This window comes from Tachypleus tridentatus, chromosome 12, assembly GCF_004210375.1.
Source record: "Tachypleus tridentatus isolate NWPU-2018 chromosome 12, ASM421037v1, whole genome shotgun sequence".
In the NCBI taxonomy this organism is placed as follows: Eukaryota; Metazoa; Arthropoda; class Merostomata; order Xiphosura; family Limulidae; genus Tachypleus; species Tachypleus tridentatus.
In genome coordinates, this window is record NC_134836.1 from 2,846,635 (window position 1) to 2,872,450 (window position 25,816).

The 25,816-nt window shown below is 34.8% G+C and overlaps 1 protein-coding gene across 4 annotated transcripts in view; it reads right to left on the reverse strand.

Moving 5' to 3' along the window:
- Nucleotides 1-12,824: 12,824 nt before the first annotated feature.
- Nucleotides 12,825-25,816, reverse strand: part of LOC143235180 (glycerophosphodiester phosphodiesterase 1-like) — a 34,869-nt gene continuing 21,877 nt past the window's right edge. The window contains exons 5-7 of one of the 4 annotated variants that reach the window (XR_013018961.1): nt 24,503-24,720; nt 22,713-24,127; nt 19,143-19,254 (exon numbers count right to left, since the gene is read on the reverse strand). Coding sequence is in view for 3 of the 4 variants with exons in the window: in XM_076473076.1 (XP_076329191.1) it covers nt 18,951-19,254; nt 24,503-24,720 (522 nt within the window). In the remaining variant the exon portion in view is untranslated. Of the gene's footprint in view, nt 13,849-18,950; nt 19,255-20,738; nt 24,128-24,502; nt 24,721-25,816 lie in introns of those variants that run through there. The other 3 variants (XM_076473078.1, XM_076473076.1, XM_076473077.1) reach the window with 3 other exon arrangements.

A 25,816-nucleotide genomic window follows, 5' to 3' on the forward strand; every position in this document is an offset into this window, starting at 1 on the left:
GAAAGTATAACGTTATACTGTTGTTGGTCTACGTATTGAAAATATAAAATTAAATATAAAGACAACTAAATTGGAAAAATATTTGTTGATTTCGTTAGTCAATTTCCATTGGTTAAAGAGGATTCTTTATATTAAAACCTTTGGTATTCTAACGAAAAATAACTTAATTTAGAAGCAGTTAAAGTTTAAAATTGAATCGATATTTTTACTTTTGTGAAACATTTTATGCACCTGGCTCTAGGCTAGGTAAACAATCGCCAAGTTGTCTATATTTTTATTTAAAGAAGAATGACGTTTCTAGTTGGCGCAGCCCGACATGGGCAGGAGGTTAAGGCACTCAATTCGTTATCTGAAGGTCCCTGGTTCGAATCCCCTTCACACCAAACATGCTTGTTCTTTCAGCCGTGGGAACATTATAATGTTACGGTCAATTCTACTTTCGTTGATTAAAAGAGTAGCCCAAGAGTTGGCGGTGGGCGGTGATGACTAGCTGCCTTCCTTCTTGTCTTACACTGCAAAATTAGGGACGGCTAGCGCAGATAGCCCTCGTGTAGCTTTGCGCGAAATTCAAACCAAACCTTCTAGCTAGCGTTCTTTTCCACCCAGTCCTGAATAATTTAGAAGAATACTGCCAGAAATATAGAATAAAAATAAATATTCCGCAAAAAACCAAATAATACTATCCACCAGATTAAGTAAACTGAAAAATATCCACCAAAGTTATACAAGTCACATCGTACAGCTTACAAATGCGTGTTGTCCCCTGCTGGGGAAGCGGTAAATCTCCGGATTTACAACGCTAAAATCAGGGGCTCGATCCCACTCGGTGGGCACAACAGATAGCCAAATACGGCTTTGCTATAAGAAAACACACACATACAAATGCGTGTAAATTAAATGTACAGCAGAAAAACTAGTTTCCAGTGGTACAGCGGTATGTCCACGGACTTTCAGTGCAATAAACCGTGAAGAAAGCACAAATAGCCCATTATATGTCTCGGTGCTTACTTTCAAAAAATAACAAAGCTAGAAAATAATTGTATATTTCTTAATTAAAAGCCTAGTTCAAAATGTCACCTTTTTATCAAAATAAAACTAATAAAATGAGCGATTGTTCAACCTATTGTTTAAACTTGATATTTTTGTTACTCAAGGCTTATTTTACCAACACTCACGACACTACCACTCCTCACACTCCCTTGCACCCTCTGTCACTAAAATCCTGACAGTAAACACATTTTGACTTTTATAATTCCTCCTATTTTGAGCTTTTATACAGGTTAGATAGATACCTGAATAACGCAAGGCATGTTTTATTCCAAAAATAGATCTTGACTACATTTCAGGAAGACCATCCACAATACAGTCAATTCTTGGGTAGGTACCCTTCTTTGTAATTTTATTCGCCTTCCAGTAGTCCATGCAGAATGTTGTGAACCATTTCTTATTCTACACAGGTACGATAAATAATGGACTAGTACTCTGTTCTGTCGCTCCTTTTTCCCCCTCAGCTCTAAAATAGCGTTTACCTACTAGCTCAGATTCATTGTGCTAGTAGATAAAAAGCTTTAAATATCCTCTAAAGCAATTTCCCTTAATTATTTGCATAAGTGGCAAAGTTCTGATTGGACACAATACCACTGAGCCTTAAACTTAGTGATGTTTATGTTACAGTCGTTAAAGACGATCCTTTCTTAATTGTTCTTCTCACTGAATATTGGATCATTTAGACTCGGCAACACTTTTCACTACCTATCTCCGGGTCCACTAATACCGGATGATAATGTTCCTGAATAATTTGAGGAAATTGTCAAAGCTTTAACAGAATGTTTTGGGTCAACATGGAACCCACTGGTCTATCTCGGCTATTCTATCCTCTAGATTATTTTTTATTTAAATCTTAAAACCAGCTCTTGTCATTCATGTACAAAAGTAAGCCTTTTCTTAAACTCACTTCGATTTGCTGCTTCTACAACATACGAAAGCAACTTATTCCAAAAACCAACCACCTTGTTAGAAAAATGAAACTGTTTTAGCTGAAAATAGCTCTTACCCTGCTAAAAGTTATTTGTGTCCACTAGTTCTACTATTTGCACTGTAAAATATGAAAAAAAGATGACGTATCAGCACTCTAAATTTCCTTCACAATCTCAAACACTTCATTTTTCAAAAGAAAACAATTTGAGAGATTCCAGCCTCTCCACGTAAGGCAGTCCCAGACACCATTGTAGTACCCTTCCCTGAACCCTTTCCAACAATTCAACGTCTTTCCTAAGGTAAGGAGCCCAAGACTGAACATAATATTCTAAGTGTGGCATAACCAGCGACTTGTACAATGAAATTATAACCTCTTTGGACTTGTATTCAATATTTCTGTAAATACATCTTAAAATCATATTTGCTCTACCGCTAATAGCAGCACACTGCTTAGATGGCTTTAGAGATTAATCGACTATTACTTCAAGAGCTCTTTCTTTCAAGACACTGTTAAATTATACTTACAAATCAAATTATGATATAACCTACATGCATTATTTTGCATTTATTATAATTAAACCTCATCTGTCATTTCTTTGCCATACCTTTAAGCACTAACAGTTTAAGTTGCGTCATATCTCCACCATTCAGAATGAAATAGTGGTGCAAACAGGTATTTTCTTCCAGCACTTTTTCTATTTATAGTTGAAAAAGGCCCTCCTTATCTACTATCGAGGTATACGAGTATTCAACAAAATCAGTGTTCCTGAGTAAAACTATAAAGCATAACGCCACACTGGTATTTGTCATCAGAGTGCCTTATATAGCCTTTACGGCCCCTTACTGCTCTTCAAGTATTTGCAAACTTAGAGCAAGATGTTGCTTATCTTACTTATTACATAACTTTATCCTACAAAAGCTTCTTACCACTTTATCACAAGACAAGTGCCTGGAAACACCTGGTATTGTCAATGAATACCTAAGAGACCATACCTATTTTTGAGATGTCTAGACTGTTACAATCATATCCTTTTGTAATCATTTTCTCTTGCATGCAAGAGGTAGTTACTTGTGTTTGGTTGGTGAAAGCTCTTAGTACGGTAAGATGCTTTTTCTAGCTTTTCTCACTCTTTTTCTTGTGTCTTTACGCAAGTTATACTTTCTTCCTCTGTGATTAAATTCTGATTGGTCTCAGAAAGCATCGTTCCCTGATAAAAGCTTTCAATTTTAACAATAAGTGAGTATTTAATTGAACAAAGAAGTATGTTCAAAATAAATGAATCGTTTATCAAGGCATGAAAATGCAACTTAATAACTTCTCTTTGCAAAAATTCAACTTACAAAACTCATATTTCTTGATGAAGAGAAACTCATTTGAAATAAAAATGTATCTCAGAACAGCTGTTATGGGTATTAACACTTTTATTGATATGGAGAGAACAACGTTTCGACCTTCTTAAGTCATCTTCAGATTAACAGAGAGAGTTTGTAAATGACCATTGACGGACACATATTTTAGGAACGAGAGTATAAACGTTTCGACAGTAGCCCTTATGTCAAATCCAATATTCCTAGAGAATGAGAGTACAAAGAGCTGGAAATAAACAAGTCACAATCCACGTCTAAGCTAAAGGAGCTGAAGAAGAAGAACTGTAACAAGGTCACGTGTCCATCGACGAGTGCTAAGATGTTAGGCCTCGTCGATATGCCACGTGGCTGATCATTCATCCAAGAAAAAACATTTCCACATATGTAGGATACATGTTCTAAGACGTCAATAGGTTGCTCATCATATCTTGTGGTGGAGTATTCATTCAAATTCTGGTCCTATCCTTACCAGTAGCAATGTTGATAATTTCCTCCACTACTATTGCATGCAATAGTGCAGGAGTTTCCAAACTTTTTAGACATGCGAAGCTTCACATCAGAAAGAAAAAACATTTCGGAGCCTTAATAAAAAAAATACACTACAAATAGAAACATCGATCATTAGCATCAGGTTTTGTTTTGGAATTTCGCACAAAGCTACTCGAGGGCTATCTGTGCTAGCCGTCCCTAATTTAGCAGTGTAAGACTAGAGGGAAGGCAGCTAGTCATCACCACCCACCGCCAACTCTTGGGCTACTCTTTTACCAACGAATAGCGGGATTGACCGTCACATTATACGCCCCCACGGCTGGGAGGGCGAGCATGTTTAGCGCGACGCGAACCCGCGCCCCTCAGATTACGAGTCGCACGCCTTACGCGCTTGGCCATGCCAGGCCCCATTAGCATCAGATAGCTTACTTCAAGCTTTCAGAATATAAATTTATTACAAATATCAATATTTAAATAAACATTTTTACTTCTACTACTTGTTTAAAAAATTCTGCTTGCAAAATTTATATCATTAAAAGTACAGTATACTTATTTATTTATTAGTGGCTCGGATGGGTTTGCTTTTGTTCACAAAGTAGTTCAATATTTGGAGCTACGGTTGTTACCTGTAAGCGCAAATCATCCTCAATATTTAGCCTGTTTTTAAATTTGGTCTTTGTAGCTATATACAGGGAAAATGTTTGCTCACAAAGATATGTTGTTGGAAAACACATCAAAATTTTCAAAGATCTGCTACTTACATCAGAGTATTCCATGACCATTTGAATCCAAAACTGTATAATTTCTTTCTACTGAAATTTTGTTTTTAGAGTGTAATCAGTTGTAATTTCTATAAGTTGCTCTTTCTCTTTCAAAGAGCAATCATTGGTACTTGCAGAGTTAACAAAGGGATTTTGAATCCACAGTAATGTTTTCTAAACGAGGAGGGAAGTGCTCCCCAATAGTTGTACACAAATCAGATATATGGTGCAAGATTGAAACTTTTGCACCTTCACTTAAGGACATTTCATTCATAAGTAAAAAAAAAAACAAAAAACACTGAGATTTTCGAAGCAATCAAGTTCTTCCATAGGTATACATTCATCCCAAAGTTTTAGCTTATATTTAAACGCTTCCATTTTTCTCTGAGGTTTGAGGTACGTTACCCTGGTACCCTGAATTGTAGCATTCCCTTTATATAGATAGGCAAATACGTCCGAAAAATAAGCCACTTTCTGCATCCAGCATTTGTCCTTTAATTTGTATGCAAGTTCAAAATAGCATTTAGATAAAACGAAACCTATCTCCTCACGCAGTTCGTAAAACCGACCAAGCACTTTTCTCCGAGAAAGCCATTGGACTTCAGTATGAAGCAGCAAATTTTTATGCAAACTTCCCACATCCTTACAAAGTAAACTGAAGATCTTCGCATTAGGTGGTCTTGATTTTATAAAATTAACTATTTTTATGACATCATTCAATACCTCTAAGTCTTCTGGCATTCGTTTTATTGCAAGTACATTGCGATAAAGAAAGCAGTGGATAATCTCGATCTCTAGGTTTTTCTTTTTTATGCGTACTACTGCGCCTGAAAATTTTCCAGTTATAGCTACAGCCCCATCAGTGCAAATACTTGAGCAAAGCTGCCATTGGATCTCATATTCTTCCATAAATAAATTGATCACTTTAAATATTTCTTCGCCTGTTGTTTGAGTGGGCAACGTTATGCAAATTAGCATGTCTTCTTCAAAACTAGCTTCGTGAATATAGCGAACAAATAAGCAATATCGCATAATCTGAGACATCTGTTGATTCATCCATCTGAAGCGAAAAAATGGGACTCACTTTTACTCGCCTTATTAACTCCGTTAGACAATTTGCTGATACATCCTTGATTCTTCGAAAAAGCGATTTGTCAGAAAGGGGCACAGAATTAATGTTTTAAAGAAATTTCTCATCTATCGTGCACTCTATTAAATCTTCAGCAATTTTTTGAGCTCACCTGCTTTTGCAGTACGGTAACTAACACGATATGAAACAATAAGAACACTTTTGTTATCCTGATGGACAAACGAAGAGTAGTTTTCCTTGCATTTAATTGCAAACACTTTCTTTTGAAATACTCTAAAATCGAATTTTGTAATTGGGAGTGTTTGGTTTCTAGATACCGTTTTAACTTTACTGGATGCAAACTACTGTTACTCAACACTGTTCCACATTCAACACACAACCGACTAGGTCCATCTTCATTACCTGTCCATGTAAAATCATATGCAATAAAATTTTCATCATACTTTTTCTTTCTTGTTAGCCCAGGATGGCCAGATGGTTAAGGCACTCACCTCGTAATTCGAGGGGCGCGGGTTCGAATCTTCGTCATACCAAACATGCTCGCTCTTTCAGTCGTGGGAGCATTATAATGTGACGGTCAATCCCACTATTCGTTGGTAAAAGTTTGTTTGTTTTGAATTTCGCACAAAGCTACTCGAGGGCTATCTGTGCTAGCCGTCCCTAATTTAGCAGTGTAAGACTAGAGGGAAGGCAGCTAGTCATCACCACCCACCGCCAACTCTTGGGCTACTCTTTTACCAACGAATAGTGGGATTGACCGTCACATTATAACGCCCCCACGGCTGAAAGGGCGAGCATGTTTGGCGCGACGGGGATGCGAACCCGCGACCCTCAGGTTACGAGTCGCACGCCTTAACACGCTTGGCCATGCCGGACCCATTGGTAAAAGAGTAGCCCCAAGAGTTGGCGGTGAGTGGTGATGACTAGCTGCTTTCCCTCTAGTCTTACACTGCTAAATTAGGGACGGCTAGCACAGATAGACCTCGAGCAGCTTTGCGCGAAATTCAAACGAAACCATTCTTTCTTGGTCTGCTACTTCTTGCATCATTCTGCGTTAAAGTGCTTACACATGACGACAACGCCGATGAATTCGTATTAGACCTAGGAAGGTTTTTACTCGTATCCGATTTATTACTGATACTCAACTAATTATTGATTTGTCTAAAAGCGTTTTCTTATATTTTTGTCACTTCAAAAGTATTGTCGTGGACACAAAATAGCTTTTTAATTAAAACTTGTTAAGCACTTAAGTTTTATCATCATACAATGACATGCTGATCTAATATCAGTATTGCCATAACGATGATTTGTGGGAAAAAAGGCGAGGCCGCTGGAATAATATTTTCTAAACCAAAAGGTTAACCTATTATTTTTACATTTTTTTTGTTTTTTAACAGAAATTTTTAAGCCAAATAAAATATTGAGCCAGATCTGACGTTCTCTAAATCTCGAAGGAAATGAAATATGACGTCATGCGAGCATATGACATCTTAAAGCTCATTAATACCAAGTTTGTCTAATTAAACTACAACGAATTTAACTTAACAATTATGAATGTCATAAATATAATTATATTTCATATAAATATACTTTGAAAATGAAACAATTGATACTATATCTAATTGCATTACAATTTTTCAAATTTGGACAAGTTTAAGCTATGACGCTATGTTTCATTTCCTTCGAGATTTAGCTGCTAATCTAGAATTGGCTTTTAAAAAAACAGTTGGCATCACTACCCAGGGTTGACTGATGTTTTATACGAAAACTACTAGGCTATCTTGCATTTCCAATGACGCATGCGATCTTGAGATGGTGCCACATCTACTAGTGGTGCCACTGTCGAAGTTAATTGAGATTGTATTAACATTTTCACGGCGAGAACTTCCCCTAAGCTAGTGGTTCTCAACCTTGTTTGAGGTACTGAACCTTGAAAGTTTCGTACTTGCATTCACTGAACCCTTCGTAATCGGAAAAATAAAATGATTTTTTTTCAAATTAAAAATGTAAGTAGATATTTTATTAGTGCACAAAATAAACCATGCATCAGTTGTACACAATTTCACTGTGTTCAAAGAACAAAACCAACAAAACATGAATTTCACACAGAAACAAAAACATAACTCAATGAATATTTACTGCAAATCAAGGTGATTCTTGCTGTTGCCTTTGAGAGACAAGTTCAGAAATGCGCGGCTTCACCTTGGCAAGTGCCACTCTCATATCATTTTCGCAACAAAGTCTGTTCCTTTTCTTCGTTTTTATGTCTACCATCCTCGAAAAGGATTGTTCGCAAAGATACGTTGCAACAAACGGTATAAGTATCTCAAGGGCTTCCTTAGCAATAAGAGGGTACGCTACGATTTAGTAACATCAAAACGTTGAGAGCATTGTTGTTCTGAAAAGTTGCTGTTGAACCTGGCTCTGCTGAAGTTCAATGATTTTGTCGAGGTATTCATCATTGCAATCTGCTGTTGCAACACTAAACGTGAACAACTGTCTCACCCATGCTGTACATGACTCTCTGGTGGGGAAGTATCTGTCGAGAGACTTTGCAAGCTCATCTAAGTGCATGGCAATTACTTGCTTCAGTTCCTCGGGTACAGAAATGTCTCTGATTTCAGACACATCTTCGATCTTACTTACACAGTCGTCCAGCAGGGGAAAGTTTGCAAAGTTATCATTCTCTGTTCATCGTTTCCATAATGGTAGCCTTTTTTGAAAAGCCTTCAGGTTTTTTCCCGCTTCGATGATGTTGACTCCACTGCCCTGTATCTGTTAATTAAGATGATTGAGAGCATTGAAGATATCGGCCATGTATTCCAAAATGAGAATGAACTCAGATTTTTTAAAGCAATCTGCATGACAATGTTGGTGATCTCAAAAAAAACAGGGCTAATTCCACACACATGGCAAAAACACGATTCAGCACCTTTTCCTGGGATAACCACCGAACGTTAGAATGGTACAGAAGTACCTCTAATTCAGAGCCCATTTCATTATACAGCTCTTTGAAGATACAGTGTTTCAGGGCACTATTTCGCACAAAGTTCCCACATTCCACTACAATTTTTAATATTTCTACCAGTTTTGAAGGCAAGGTTTTGTTGACAACGCATGCCTGTGCTGAACACAGTGCGTTACAATGAAGTGTGGTACATCGGCTTTCCCAAGCACACCAAAACCAGAGTTTCATCCCAGTATGACTGGAGCTCCATCCAAACAAACTGCACAAACCATATCCCATGAAAGATCAGTCTCTGAAGAAGTCATCCACAAGTTTCTTCACGTCAGCTGCCTTAGTTATTGTTTTAAGAGGCTTACAAAATAAAAAAATATTTTATCTCGTCGTTCTTCACATAGGGCATGAATACAACAAGCTGGCTTAGATTGGAAATGTTGGTGGTCTCGTCGAGTTGAAAGCTGAATTTTTTCTGGGCTTTAAATCAGATCTGCAACTACTTGAGCAAAAATGTCATTGCTCATGTCATCTATTCTGCTGCTGATGGTGTGATTTGAAAGAGGAATTTGAGATAACTTATTTTCAGCAGCTTTTCCCAGCATGATATTCGCCATCTTCAATGCAGCTGGTTTACGAATGCTTCACCAATGGTGTGGGGTTTGCCCTGCTTTGCGATCAAGCATGCAACTTCATACAATGCTGTGAGGATCGGTTTGTCGATGGGTATAAAGCCAAGAACAGGCAAAGTAGCCTTTTCATCGAACCTAGCTCCTCTTTATCTTGAATTCAGCAAGCGTTGTGTTCTTGTATTTCCCATCTCCATGCAGCTTCAGGCAGTGTTCTCTTAATTTTGCTGGTGCTAGACTAGAATTGCTCAACTTGGCATTGCAAATCATGCATTGAGGACGCCGACTCCCATCATGTTCCGTTATATACGTGAATCCATATTGTACGTATTCAACCGACCACTTTTTGTTTGTGCTCGACATAGTATGAAAGGATTGAAAGATTAAGAAAAAAAATTACAAATGATGCACGATTACTAGAGTCACAAGTCGACTGCTAAGCGCACGAAGTTCCTTGCAGCACAGATATTAAGGCCAAGTGACGTGATCAGCCGCAGCCAATGATGGCCAAGTGGAGCATGACGTCACGAATCATACGAGTGGGGTGAATGGAACGGACACACACACACACACAGTGTATGTCTTGACCTCCACCGAACTCCTGAGACTGACTCACCGAACCCCTGGGGTTCGATTGAACGCAGCTTAAGAAACACTGCCTAAGCTAAATAAAATCGCCTGGAATTAGGCAGAATAAAATATTAAAAGCCTCAATACGTGTTATATTAAACCTAGTACACACACTAAAAAAAATTACGTTGCCCACACTGGGGGTCATTTTTGACCCCCACCAAAAATATTGAAAAAAAATTTATTTTCATATAAGCAAAGTATAAATTTGGACACAATATTTATTCTATATAATTTATGCATACACTCTTGGTAAATTTATGGTCATTGCAAGCCATTTTACTACATTTGATACACTTTGAAGAAGTTTTTTTCCTTGAATCACGTGCGCATATTTGACACCATTTCCTAACGTTCTCTTCAGCAACTTTTTGTCTTTTTGGAGGGATCACTTCATTTGTATCTTCTTCAGGCAGTAATTCATCAGTAAGCAACTTCAGAAATTCACGTCTTGCTCTTTTTTTGGTACGTTGATGCGAATTCTGGATGGCGCTGGCGATAGAGAAGGTAAGCATTGTATGCGGCAGCATCAAGAATGTTATAAAATAGTGCCATTGGCCACCTTCTGGTCTTTCTTTTTGTGGAAAAGAATCAAACTATTTGGTCTAGTGTATCGACTCCTCCTTTGGTGGAGTTATAGTATGATATTATTTCAGGTTTTCCTGATTCATCATCGATTAAGGGCTCTCTATGCAACGTAGATATGAATATTCTAGAATGCTCGAGAACATTTATAGAGTGTTCTAGAATGCTCTAGAACACAAAATTTCATATCAATATATTATTTGATTGTTTACCAGAAATGTAATTGAGTTTTTTAAACGGGGGTCAAAAATGACCCCCAATGTGGAAAACGTGAAATTCGACATTAGACAAGGGGTGTAATACCCCATTTGCATAAAATACATGTTAAACGTATTAGTATAACATGTTATTAGTAAAGATTAAATTAGGTACATTTTTAGGCCCAAAAGTCACACCTTTGATATTTCTATAACAACTTAAACACAAGTGGGCCCGGTTTTGACCCCCACCGTGTGTATGAGGGTTAAAAATATGTTTTACTTTACTGTACAGCGTACTCTGATTCGATTTTGTAGTTTTAGGAAAAAATATTAACATTCTAACATTTTCCTTGCGGAGCCCCAGGGCTCAGTTTGAAAAACAATGTTGAATAGGGTATCTTAACTTTTATACACCATCCGAACGACCATCGGAAGACACTTCTGTCGACGGCCTTGCAAAACCTATAGCACTGCAGGAATATTCGCTTCCTGCAGAACAGGTATTATCAACGTGAGAATAAAGGAACGAAGGCAGGTATAATAAAGTTAACATAATAGTAGTTGTTATTATATGTTATGTGAAACTTGCACATATATAAGAATAAACACTATATTATTACAAGGTTTAATCACATGGCATACTCGTATATTCATAAAGCCAGGCTTGCTTCTGTAAGGAATCCTTTTGTAACTTGGGTTTCAAGTATAACTCTAGACCTTTTACTTTAACACAAAAAACAACTTTGTAACACAGCGTTTAGTACCACTTAACTCTGAATTTTACATTGGTGGTTTGAGCATAATTTTTTAAAGTCTTACAAAGAGTAACAGTTGTGTCAGATTTGACTTTAACTTAAGAGTTGGTCACATTAATGTGTCCCCCAGTGGCACAGTGGTAGTCTGCGTACTTACACACTAAAAACAAGTTTCGATACACGTGGCGGGCAGAGCACAGATAGCCCATTGTGTAGCTTTGTGCGTAATTCAAAACAAAAAACACGAGTGTAATGTTTGTGAAAAGCAAGTACTGTAATTGTTTATACTTTATTAGCTTTAACTTTTACTTTCTTTATTTAACGGTAAATGTTGAGTTTTATTTTACCTTACACTTTTTAATTTAAGAGGAAATGCACAGCCTGGATTGAAGAAAAATAAGACAATTTGAGCTTTCAGTTAGAGGGTCTAACTGACTACTCTGCAGGAAGACTGTGAAACGGTAAATTTTTTGCCTGTTTATTTGTAGTTCAGTACAAAAGGTATAGACTGAGCTGCTAATCATGCTGTGCCTATTACGATTACGTGGTATTCAAACCTCAATATTTAGCAGCATGAATCGGCAGAATTACATCTGAGCCACTGGGGATGAGGAAATAGGGAATACTACAATAATATGATATTTAATATTTGCATATTACACAAACGTGATAATCTTGTAGTATAAAGCGCAGACTCTGATAAACAAAGTTAATGAGAAAATTTTATAAATCTACTGGAAAAAGAAAGTATTTTCACTTTTAAAACGAGTTTTGCCCAGCCAGTTTTCGTAGTTGGGATTCTTTCAATTCTGAAATGTTTATAAGTAACTGTCGTTGTTTCTTAAATTAAAAAGCTGCATAAAATATAAAAAAAAAAAGTAGCTGTAACTTTGGATCTGAATGGCACGTTAGGCACACGAGGTCTAATTCCAGTTCAGAAAACCTGACCAAGAGAAAATCAACTAGCTAACAGTAACTACCACTGCAAAATGTTTGTCTCGCTCTTTCAATCAAACAAATGGATTGACAGTCACTTTTATAATGCACTCACAGCTGAATATAGTGCATATTTATGCAGTGGCATCATGTCTCGGATCACGAACCATTCGGCCTGCAGTCTATGATGCTAACCACTAGGCTATGCCCGACCCATACTAGTACGTTAGTAAACAAACACCTTACAATTAATGTCGCATAAAAGAAATTGGTTGGCTTTTAATAAAAAAAAAACTATTAAAATGCAACAGAAAAATTAATTAGAAGAAAAACTTTTTTGCTTCATTAATGCAACCTATGTAAAGTAATTGAACAGTATGAACCGTTAAACGACTGTAGCAAGTTTAAATAAAATTATATTTATATGTAGGGGTTAGTTTAAAATTTGCTAGGAAATTATACTTACAAGTTATATAATAGATATGTTTAGCAGTCAAATGTTTTTTTTGTTTTGTTATACGCAATATTTCTGTAGTTTATCTAATATGTAATTTTCAATGACCAGATTAAGTTGAATACATATACTTTGGTAAAAGACAGTTACATACACAGTGACAAAAGCTTTTTTCCTTGATTCCATGTTATTCTTGATAATACTAGGCTTATACTACTTATAATAAAATAAGGGAAATTGTTAATTACCTCATGGTGAGATAATTCATTTACAAAGTACGATTCTTTAACATCATACAGTATAATGGCGGTTATAAACTGAGTGTATTTGGTTCTAAAATGAAGGAATAAGAAAAATTCTTAATTAAAGAAAGAAAAATAAACTTAACCTAATCACCAAAACTATGAATTGTTTGACAAAAGGAGGGTTTCCTGTGATACACAGTCAGCAGAGGGAGTGTCTATACTCTACACATCTATTTATATTTCTCAAAATTGGTCAGTGTCAAAGACATGAGGTAATAGAAGTTTTTGGCCTATACTTTTACTATCATCATAAAATCATTCTTCAAGCAGTTTGTCCTCTACACAAGTTACTTGAAAAAATCAAATACTTGTTGTTGTACTGTTGGTTGTAAACAAGCACTAGCCAAACCGAAGTAAGAACAAGCCCTTATTCTTGTATTAGCAAAATGTCACCAGCTGTTTCAGTGCTGTATTATATGACTGTGTGTAAACGTTTTCCCATATAGGTAATAATGGAAATGACTTAAGGCTCAAACAAAAATTAGAAGCATTTTTTACATGGTACAATGCTTTATATTTACAGTATTCACTTTCTGCACAGTAGGATTTGTTACAAGATGGCTGGTTATGCTGGAAATCAGAAGATACAAATAGATAAAAACAATGACCATAGTTGATATTTCCACAATCTATATATTCCAAAGTACTGCCATTTCCACAACCTTTCAACAGTTGAACATTTGAATATTATGATGATGCTGGATGGGGACCTGTAAAGAATTGATGTAAATCATTAGAACTATGCCATGAGCAAAAAGAATGAGCATGGCAGTTAGAACAGTGCTGTGTTGGAACACCACTTCAGAGGGTTGCTGTCAATGTGCTGATATCTGCCAAAAAGTAGCACTGGGAATAAATAAATCATATTGTAATGAAATATTTCACCAAACAGCCAAAAGCATATGCTGTTTGTAATTAAGAAGCAGCAACACTGGCAAGAGAACTTGTTAGTGAATTATATTTTAAGATTTGGCATGCCTATGGAAATTCACTAAGATCAGGGATGGAACATGGATCAGTCTTTTTTGCAGAAATATGTCAAATCCTTGATATAAAAAATATCGGAACAAACATCTTATGATGACACAATGGATAGAAAGAACTTTACATTTTGGAATCAGTAAGCAATTTATGTGGGTGAACATCAGAAAGCATGGGATCGATATATTCCAGTGTTACTTGTTAATTAATAAACAGCAGTAGATGCAGTTACAGTTAACACATCATCACCAGTTTTCTTTGGGAGAGAACTTGAATTACAATTGGATCTTCTTTACTCGCATCCAGAAGACAGTCTCAAAGAAACTATGCAGAGAGTGTGAAAAATAACTATTGAAGTTATACATTATTCAAAAAACTTCAACCAGTTAGTTAAAAAAAAAAAGTCAATATGATGTTGATACAGATAATATTGGATTGGATTTTTATCATTGTAACATGACATAGCTGTACAATACCCACCACAAGAATGAATGAGCTTGAAAGTTAAACAAGTATTTGAAAGGGTTACACATTGCACTCAAAATAATCAATGGTGTAGTAATGTCGAGAAAATCCACTTGTAGAGAAATATATATGCAAAAATGGCTCGTTTGGGTTGAGAAAATATTTGACGTAGAGGAGCGAACAACGTTTCGACCTTCTGCGGTCATCATCAGGTTCACAAAGAAAGAAAGAGGTAACTGACCGGAAGCTGACCACATGTTTGCGAGGGCTTGTGTAATTGAGTGTCGGAATGTAGAGGGCAGTGTTAGATGTTTGAATATATAAATTTTATTTTATTATATTTAATATAGATATAAAGGCGTTCCTTTGTATTGGTTTATTTTGGGCTTAAGTTGTTGTACAAGTAAGGCTTCTTTAATTTTGCATCTGTTTATGTTTGTTTCTTTATTTAGTATTTGAGTGTTTTCTATGGTTATGTTGTGTTTATTTGACTTGCAGTTTTAAAAATGTGTGAAGGTGACTTTTTATGTTCTTTGAATCTAGTTTCCATTTTTCTACTTGTTTCTCCAATATAGAAGTCGTGGCAGTTATCACATTGTATTTTATAAATAATGTTGGTGTGGTGTTTGTCAGTGTAGTTTTTACATAGTATAGACCTAAGTTTTGTGCCTGGTTTTTGAATAAATTTGGTATTAACTGGAATGTCATATTTTGTTACTAGTTTTTGCCAAATGCTGGTTATTTGTCTGCTGATGTCGGCAATATATGGTATGCAGCAATATATGGTTTCGTGATTTTGTGATTCGTGAGATATATTTACTTTTGTTGGTTGATTTTGCTTTCTGTCTAGGTGTGTGCGTATAATGTTTTCTATGGTTTGTGGAAGAAACTTATTGATGTTGATCAAGTATTGTTTTATTTTGTCTATTCATCGTTAATTTTATCTGGTGAGCATAGTTTTATGGCTGTATTTATTCGGTTTCTTAGTATGTTAAGTTTTTGTTTTGTTTTATGTGCTAAGTCCCAAGGAATGTATAGTCCAGTATGGGTGATTTTTCGGTGGATTTCTGTTTTAAATTGTGTATTGGTTCTTGTAATTTTGAGGTTTAAGAAATGATATTTGATTGTTTTCTTCCTGTTCACATGTGAAGTTCACATTAACTTAACATGTGAAGAAAATAACCAGCATTTGGCAAAAACTAGTAACAAAATATGACATTCCAGTTAATACCAAATTTATTCAAAAACCAGGCACAAAACTGAGGTCTATACTATGTAAAAACTACAATGACAAACACCACACCAACATTATTTATAAAATACAATGTGATAACTGCCACGACTTCTATATTGGAGAAACAAGTAGAAAAATGGAAACCAGATTCAAAGAACATAAAAAGTCACCTTCACACGTTTTCGAACACTGCAAGTCAAATAAACACAACATAACCATAGAAAACACTCAAATACTAAATAAAGAAACAAACATAAACAAACGCAAAATTAAAGAAGCCTTACTTATACAACAACTTAAACCCAAAATAAACCAATACAAAGGAACGCCTTTATACCTATATTAAATATAATAAAATAAAATTATATATTCAAACATCTAACACCGCCCTCTACATTCCGACACTCAGTTACACAACCCCTTACAAACATGTGGTCAGCTTCCGGTCAGTTACCTCTTTCTTTCTTTGTGAACCTGATGATGACCGCAGAAGGTCGAAACGTTGTTCGCTCTTCTACGTCAAATATTTTCTCAACCCAAACGAGCCGTTTTTGCATATATAATCAATGGTGTAGTTTACAGTATAAAACAGAATAGACAGTCCAAGCTGAAGGTCATTCACTGTGATTATCTTTAGGAGTATTTCAGTGAACAAACCATCACCAGCAGAGAAAAATTTACTTGTGGAAGTAGTCACATTCTTATCAACACCATTTTCATGGGACCACCAGAGAAGAAGAAAGCTACCAGTGTATTCATTAGACTTTCTATTTGTTCATAATAACTTTAAGAAAAAAACAAAAAAAATATGGGTGGACAGTTTAGTGTGCCATTTTATTTGCATATTTGCACAGAAAAGTCAGTCTTGTAAGTTATATTTTCAGGATTTTGATTTAGATGTTTGTTTGCTAGTGAGGGTTAATTTACAAAGTTCTTGAAAGTTATGGCCTCTACAGAATCTAGTAAGTTTACACAGGACATAACAATAAGAGAATAATATAAAAATGAAACCCAGTGATGCAGTTAATTTATGAGTAACTAATGAGCATTCAATAAATGACTGAATTTGGGGACAGTTTGATAGTGTGACTGAAATTCTACAAGAACGTTTTTGTATTTGTGAGTTACATATGTCATTAGTCTTGGAATTTCTATACAAAAAGTATTTGTGAAGTTAGACATACATGGAACACAGCCTATAACAAATGTTCTTCTCTTGTTGAAGAAATAAATGAACTTATCGCTACATGGACTGGACTTTACAATAGTTTTACAAAAGAATCCACCTAGTGATAGAACATATTTAATAATATATATAAATTTGTCCCAATATTTTTTTGAGCATTTTGTACCCCAGAATATGTATATCATGCATATGGTCTATTCGTACAATTACATATTTGAAGATAATTAAAGACATACAGTTTCTCAACACAATTATTTCCAAATAATAAAACTATGAGCATATCCAATGAATCATTACATATAGCATACACTTGATTAGTGAAAGAAAAAAGGTTCATCATAATAGTAGGAATTTGTTGTCACCTTCACAATAAATTAGTAATTTTAAAAGAAAATATACAAACCTCTACATTTGTTCTGCCATTTAGAAATTATGAACTGTACGTTATATGTATACTTATATAACTTTTCATCTAACAAAAAGTAATATAAATTGCAAGTTGGACAATAAGTCAAGTTGCTTTATAACAGGGGTGTGCAACATTTTTCGTCGGTGGGCCATATAACCAACTTCATCAATCAAGCGGGGCCACTTAAAAAACAAGCTTATTCGTGTACATGCACAATAAATTAAAAAAAATTCTAAAAATGCAAGCAATAATATTTTATATTTTTGCATGAGTGATCATTTTAGTGCGACACTTGAAATTTAGAGTCCTTGCAGAGCTTGTCAATATCAGCTTTGACAGAAGTGGTTGCCACTCTTAACTGACTGGTCAAATGTTCATCAGTCAGCTGACTTCTACATTTGGTTTTGATGAGCTTCATTTTGGAGAAAAATTGCTAACAGCAGTAGGCGCTACCAAAAAGGGAGGCAATTCTTTGTGCATGACGGACAAATTGGGAAACTTTTCACGCATACACAGAGTTTGTAAAAGTCTAGCAAACTGTTTTCAGAGAATTTCCTTTTAGTGTCCATGTCAGCCTGCAGTTCAATGAGTTCCATTTGGCAATCATCAGGACTGTCTTCCACTGCCAAATCAAAAGGTTGAGCGAACAATTTCAATCTAATTTCAGTTTGTCTGAAATCTGGAAATCTGTTTGCAAACTCATCACGCAGCTTTTGTACACTGGTTCCATATTTGGTGCAATCCAGATTAGGAAATTCCAGTTTCCTGGTTGCAAGACATGTAAAATGGGTCAATATGGCTCTTCTCAACTGAACCTGGAAAAGTTCCAATTTCTTCTCAAAAGCACAAATATGCTCAAACAACTTATTCACAAGTTGACTTTTCCCTTGTAGTTTTAAGTTTAAATCAGACAGATGCTGTGTAATGTCTGTGAGGAATGCTAAGTCATTCAGCCAGTTCTCATTGCTCAAGAAGTCCACATTCTGACGTTTGCTCTCCATGAAGAACTTAATCTCCTCTCGCAGATTCCAGAATCTCTTCAAAGTAGCAGCTCTACTAAGCCAACGTACAGCAGAGAAGTACAAAACATCTGAATACTCACTGTCCAGCTCATCAGGATTCAGTTCAAACTTTTCTACAACCTTAAGCACTTGTTCACAAATATCCTGTCCTGTGGTTGTGGAGGAAAGGCTTGCTATATCTAAAAACTCTTCGAAAACATCAAAGCCTGCAGTAACAGCTCTGATGAAAATGACAAGTTGGGATGTGTCATTGATATCAGTGCTTTCATCCAAAGCCAGACTGAAAGCTTCACACAAATTCAATCTCTCTTTCAAAGTTTCTTTGATGTCCTCTGAAAGATCTTTTGTCCCATGTGAGACAGTAAAGCGGGAAAGGCTAGTTTGCTCCACCAAATATTTTTTCTCTGGACATGCATATTCTGTGAATATTGTTAAACAATTTTTAATAAATTCTCCATCACTGAAAGGCTTTCCCTTTTCTGCCATACATTCACAAAGCTTAAAACTCAGTTTTGTCACCAGTTCTGAATTTTTCTTGAAAGTGGTAAAAACACCTTGTTGCTTTTCAATGGATGTTTTAAATGTTCAATTTTGTCCTTTCGTGCCTGACCAACAATTTCATCAAACTGGGAGGAGTGCTTAGTTGCGTAATGTCGCTTAATATTGTACTCTTTCATGACTGCAATTGTAGTTTGACAGACGAGGCAGACAACACCTTGATTATGTGGGACAACAAGATATTTTGTGCACCATTCACTGTTGAATAACCTTCCCTCATCATCAATTTTTCGTTTCTTAACTGCTGACATTTTACTAGCCCTGAAATCAAAACAAAAATTATTCTCACGAAAATAGCAAAGTAGAAAAAACATAGAATTTATTTACACATGGAACCTCTTATGGACAGAAACACATGTTTCTAAATTGGCATCCCGATCATAGCCTTCCGGTACTTAAATTAATTGAGAATAGCAAAATACAGTGTGACCTCGCCTATTCGCGGTTCGCCATTCGCGGCCCCGCATATTCGCGGGTTATGCGCGAACTGCGTTTTGTAGGTCACAGAGACTGAAAGGGCTTTTCGAGGAGATTTCTGTTGTATTTACTCAATCAAGCCGTTTTATCAATTGTCGTCTTCACCAAACAAGATTGGACTGCTATTGGCTGACTGCCTCAGCTTCCCCAACAACGCAAACGGCAAAGCACAGCCCGGTAACGCACGGTACAATTTAGTGAAATACATAACAGTATGCAATATTGCTACATTATTACTGCATCAATGAGTATAAGTATCATTAGTGTTTGGGAAGCATTTCATATAGTATATAATCGCATACATATACGTTTTAAAACTGCATCCAATATTCGCGGTTTTCGCTATTCGCGGGAGGGTAAAGAACGTAACCCCGCGAATAACGAGGTCACACTGTACATAGAATCAGATGCATCTGAAAGCAAAATTTTAATAAATTCAGTAAAGTCACAACAATATGCTAAATAATAATCAATTTACCTTCAATCTCTTGTAGTAACTGTAAAAGGTAATAAAATTTTCACCAATAATGAATGACGGACAGCAGAGGTTAGGGAAAATTGTCGCCAGCGGGCGAAGGCGAGGTTCAGGACATGACGTTGAGTCGTAGACAATAGTGCTAGTGCACGTCACCTATTCATGCCCTAAGGAGGCCGACCAATCGAATTCGGCCTGCTCCTCTCTAGCAAAGATAATTTTAGAAGTTTGTCGAGTCGAAGCCTGGGAATCCCGTAGGATCGATGCTTTTAAAAATATTCCATTTGCGTTGGATTACAGATCAGGCCACATGGTTAGATTACAACAACTAGGGTCACACTAAATGGCTTGGCGGGCCGGGTTGTGGCCCGCGGGCCGCCTGTTGCACACCCCTGCTTTATAACAATAGAAGCTAAGCATTACTCTGGTAAAGTTTTACGTATCCTTACTATAAATCATACTAAATCACAATTATGGAACAAATTTTGCATGAAAAATCTTCTATAATAATAAAAGAACATCTCTGTTCTGTTTATCTGTGGGGGTCATCATAGCTCCAGGAAGAGAAAAAAAACCTAGAAACCTAAACTTTTGCACCCATACCAAGTAGACCCTGATGGCGTATATCTGGGTCTTATTACCAAATAGTCCATGAGGGTGTGAATCTAGATATTATTACTTATCTATTTGAATGTGGGCATACACATCTTTTCAGTGAGGCAACTTAGAGATAGACCACATAGAAAAGAAGTGGTTCCTTGTATAACATCTAATATATAGAGAAGCCAGTGCATTTTGGTAACAATGCATTCCAACAATGGATTTTATATCATCTTGTTTAGTAACAAAAGTACACAGGTTAAACGCATTTATGCTAAAATGAGTTCATAATACACATACTATCAACATTATAATCCAAGCAAAGCCTGGTACTTTTGCTAATTAATCAAAACACCTAATAAGAAAACTCTAGTAATTAAAACAAAGTCTAAATGTTAAACTATACAATGCCTAAAATTTGCAAGTAAATTACAAGCATATATTAGTTTTGAAACTTCCATGATAAATCTTTGATTACAAAACCCCTTTTGTCTTCCTACATTTCCCACAAAAAACACAAAATAATGTATTAGAACTTGTTTTAAAATTCTTTTTTTTTTTTAAACACATAATAAGCTGCTTTGTTCACAAATTGAACTTTTTTGACTCCTTGCAAAAAACAAACTTGCAACAGGTTTATCTTCACACACAGAAAAAAGATTAAGTTCTTATATTCAGCATATCAACTCAATATTTTCACATAATGTTTGAAAACTTTATCAATAAGCATTACATACCACATTTGAATTTTTTTTCCTACTTTCATAGACAGAAAAATTAAGTTCTTACATTTGCACATTAATTCAAAGTTTTCAAACGATTTTAGAAATCTCAAACAATCAGCATAATATTCTATACTTCAATATCTTTATCTACTTGAGCACACAGAGGAACAAAATAATTTACCAGTTCTTTACTTAAACACATGCAATGGCTACTTTTTGTAATATTCTAAACCTCATTTGAAACTTTTATTTAAATTTTGTGATTTTAGTTCTGTAACTAAAAATTTATCAGTAAAATGCTTCTAGTTACACCCAAAAGGCTAAGTTATTGTATTCATGTTAACCCACTCAGTGCTGATATGTTGTATAGAGTACAGTCCACTTCCAATGTTGAATGTGAATATGAAATACATGATGTACAGCTGCTACATTTAATATTTAAATGGGTTAAAATGTTTGTAAATATTAAACAAAAAAACGTGTGATGCCTATAGAATGATTTATTGGTTTATAGCCCTGTTTTATTTTGTTTATTATTATACTAATCTGATATTTTATTTGCTCATGAAAAAAATTATTAACTTACACTAAACTTTTCAATCTATGGAAACTCAAAATTTATGCTGTCTTTATCTCCCCATAAAAATGAACAAGAAATTAGTCTATTCACTAAATAGTCTTGCACACACGCATTAAAAAGGATCTTAAAAACAAAACTATAAAAAAATCCAAAAGACTTTATAATTGATTGAAAAATAAAGTATTTCTATAATGAAACATATGACTTTGGAATATTTCAATATAGCTCCTTTGTAGGATGGATAAATATTTTGACTAACACACACATACACACAATTTGATTAATATTAAATTAATCATTCACTGTGCCACAGTGCTTTTTAAATTTCTAACATTGACTGTTATATTCAGTGTATACCACAGTGTAAACATCATACTTTATGTTGTTTAAAGCATGTTTAAATTATTTTAGTTTTACCCACTTTTTATAGTTCAGAGATGACAATTAAAACTACTTGAGCAGATCTTTGTCTGTGCAAGTACTCCAAAACTACAAATAACCTTCCTATATTATTATACATAAACCATATTTTTTGTGCTACTGATTTTTTAATCAATTCCAAAACACAGAAATTGTTACCCTAGTAACATGTTTCTGCTGCTAAGATCTTTTGGTGAAACCTTTATGATAGTTCTATTTTACTAGCATACACAATTTAAATTGCAAGAAGAATTTCCATTCATTGCAGATATCCATTATAAGATTTCTTTTGAAAAGTAATAAAACCTTCATAAAATAATTCTCAGATTAAAATAATTTATCAATTATGGACTTTGAAATTATTGAAGTTTCAACACACAATTTATCTGCAGAAATACACAGTTTATTCTACAATACTTTCTTGGTTGAGACAGATGATTACCTCATAAAAACCTTCTCTAATGTCTGGTAGGTGATGTACTCCAAGGGTTCCGTATACAACCTAAATAAATTAGGCTTCATCCAAAATCACTGAACAGTTTTATAGACATGTTTTAAAAATCTAAACGTATGAAAATAAGCAGCACTAGAATAAGATTGATAAGCAATACGTGCATTTTTGCACAACATGTAAAATTAGGCATGCTTATTGTAAAATTTTTGAGCTGCCATAAACATTTATATTGTTAAAAACTTAATTTCTTTCATTATATTTTCTTAAAAAGCAACATCAATTCTACTTCATATAAATATTATATTGTCAATGCTTATGTTTTGAGCTTCCTTTAAATATGAAGGATCACATAAAGCTAGAAATGGAATAGCTGTGAGCTTATAAAGCCTCTTGTGCACAAACTCTTAAATAAGGTGCTGCATGAGTGAAGCAATCTTACCTCAACAGCTCAGTTATAAGTGATTATTTATAGTTAAACTGAAGTCACAATGTAATTTTGCTATGAGTAATCTTAACCCATTTGACTAGCAATTCAATACATAAGAAATAACACCATAAACTTTTATCACTGCTGGTGACCAAATTGTGAGTTCTGACTGAATAAAACCTATCAACTATATGCTTATGCAGTTTGTCATCAGTTGTGTTGGAATGTACAATCAGGAAGAAAAGAAGAAAGAAAGAAAAAAAAATGATATTAGCATTTACTATAATAGTTTTTTTTTTTTATATAATGCAGATAAAGAACTGAACTTTACAGAGATCATAAATGTTAAAAAAGTATTAAATTTCATTCCACTCTCTTAACCTTTTTTGGTGTGTATAAAATGTATCCAAGTTAGTTTACCAAAGTTACTATTCATCAGTATTTCATTAAATGATTGTTAAAATCTCTCAGTTTTCAGTAGTATACCAGGAACATTTTTTGCAGGTTTTGAATTGTTTGTCAACTCCATTGTACCTGTTCTAAGTGTCTCTATGTTTACAACCATTAATTATATATTAAATCACTGCTAAAATAGGTGCCATTTTATATGGAATTGAAAATGACTTTACAATATAAAGTGCCAGTGACATATTTCCCAAAATCTCTTATCATATATTATTAGGAAAATTCCCACTTAAATTATATTTCCAAAAGAATGTGAAAAATTAAATTTTAACTCATAATTTGCCATAAGATCATGAAACAATTTCAACTCTCAAGATAAGCATTTTTGGTTTCCAATCCAGAATATTCAAAATCTTAATAAAATGCTTCTGTATTTCTAAAATTGACCTGCATGGAATCTGTTATAACTGAAGTGCGAAGAATTTTCAAAAAATGCTGTTTCTCTGTTGGATGGTTGACTGTCCATGGAATAACTTGAATATTTCGAGAATTCCACATTCTTAAATATTCTCTGAACAAAAAAAAAAGTAGTTCAATCTAGGGTTATTATTTTTAATTGGTTTTTACCAATCATAAAAGAATTTCCATCACCTTTATATTTTATTTAGCTGCAACGTATATGTATGAAGAAACCAGAAAAGTACAGCTTTAACTAATCCACTAAAGAAATTGGATTATCTTCTAAATGCTTAAATTTATATGATAAAATGATTTACAAAATTTTATATAAACAGAAGTAGCATATTTATTTTCTTTTAAAGATAAATTTGGCTCTATTACTTAATTCTCACTGCCTTGGAGTATGGTCACAAAATGACAAAAATACATAAAGCTGAAAACTGGTTTTTTGTTTTTTTCCAAAAGAATAAAAAATTTTCTGACTTACTGAGAAATGCAATCCTTGTGGATTAGAACAACAGACACACCTGTAACATACCACAGCCAGCTATGGATAGACCAATCCAAAAGGTAGTCACCAACCACTGCTAAATTCTTTTTCCAAGGTACTCTGAATCGTGGCTGCCCATTCACAATACCATCATAAGAAATAAAATTTGGTCGCCAAGTTAAAGCACAAACAATGTTAGGGTTGGCACTTCTTAGCTGAACAAGATAAAAAAAGAAAATTTGTAAACAACTACTAAAATCAAAATACGGTAAGTGCAAGTAAATGAGAAAATACAACAAATATAATTTATAACAAAGCAATATATGGACAAGTCAACATTTTTCAATACTCATCTCTTCAAAGAATATTTACTTATAGTAACAAATTCTTTAGAAGATAACTCCTAAACTACACCAGATTTACAAAATAATTCTAATGTATTCTAAGACTGACTACATGACTGAGAAAGTAGGCTCAGTCCCAGGGACTAACCATGAGGCAATTTTTATTTTTATATAGTTTTAATACTATAAAACTTTTAATACAGTGTATGCAAAATTGATGAACTCAAGATCCAGATAAGATTATGGTGATGTAGGGATGTGGAAATAAGTACTGGCAATATCCATCTTGATCATCCATAAGCCCAGAGAAAACACTCATTGTAGGGAAAGAAAGGATTCCACGGTAAAGTGGGGCAGTTGAATGAAGCAAATGAAGTAGGACAAATTGAGGACAGGCCTCCAAGTTTCAAGTTTTCTTGGGAACAACAAAGTATCTGGAATAACAACCTAGTGAAAGATGTAGAACAGGTTTAATGGCCAGCTGATACAGTGGTTCCTGAACCAGCTTTGATAGATGCTAGCTGGTCAGAGGGAAGGCAGTGGGTATAGGAGATATGAGAAGTGAGGGGAAAAAATACGATCACAAATCCTTTCAATAAAATTGAAGAATCCAATGGTTCTTGATCAAAGAATGCTACTGATGAAAAAATTAGCAATCCAAGCTCCTACTACATAGTTACTGATAATGACATGATTTGCATCATAAGAATAAAGGGCAAGGCTCCTCAAGAAGAAGGGACAAGTAAGTTTAGAGAAGTTAAATGAAAGACACTGTCAGTAAGATAATAACCAACAAAAGTGTAATAATTACTTTGGAGACAATGACATGAATGCAGATGATGGTCACTTATTACATGGACATTGTTCGAGTTACCATGGCTCCTTTCACCATGGAAAATGTGAGGTATTAACATCCACTATACTACAAATTGCAATTGTGTCTCATGTAGTTCCCATTCTATTAACT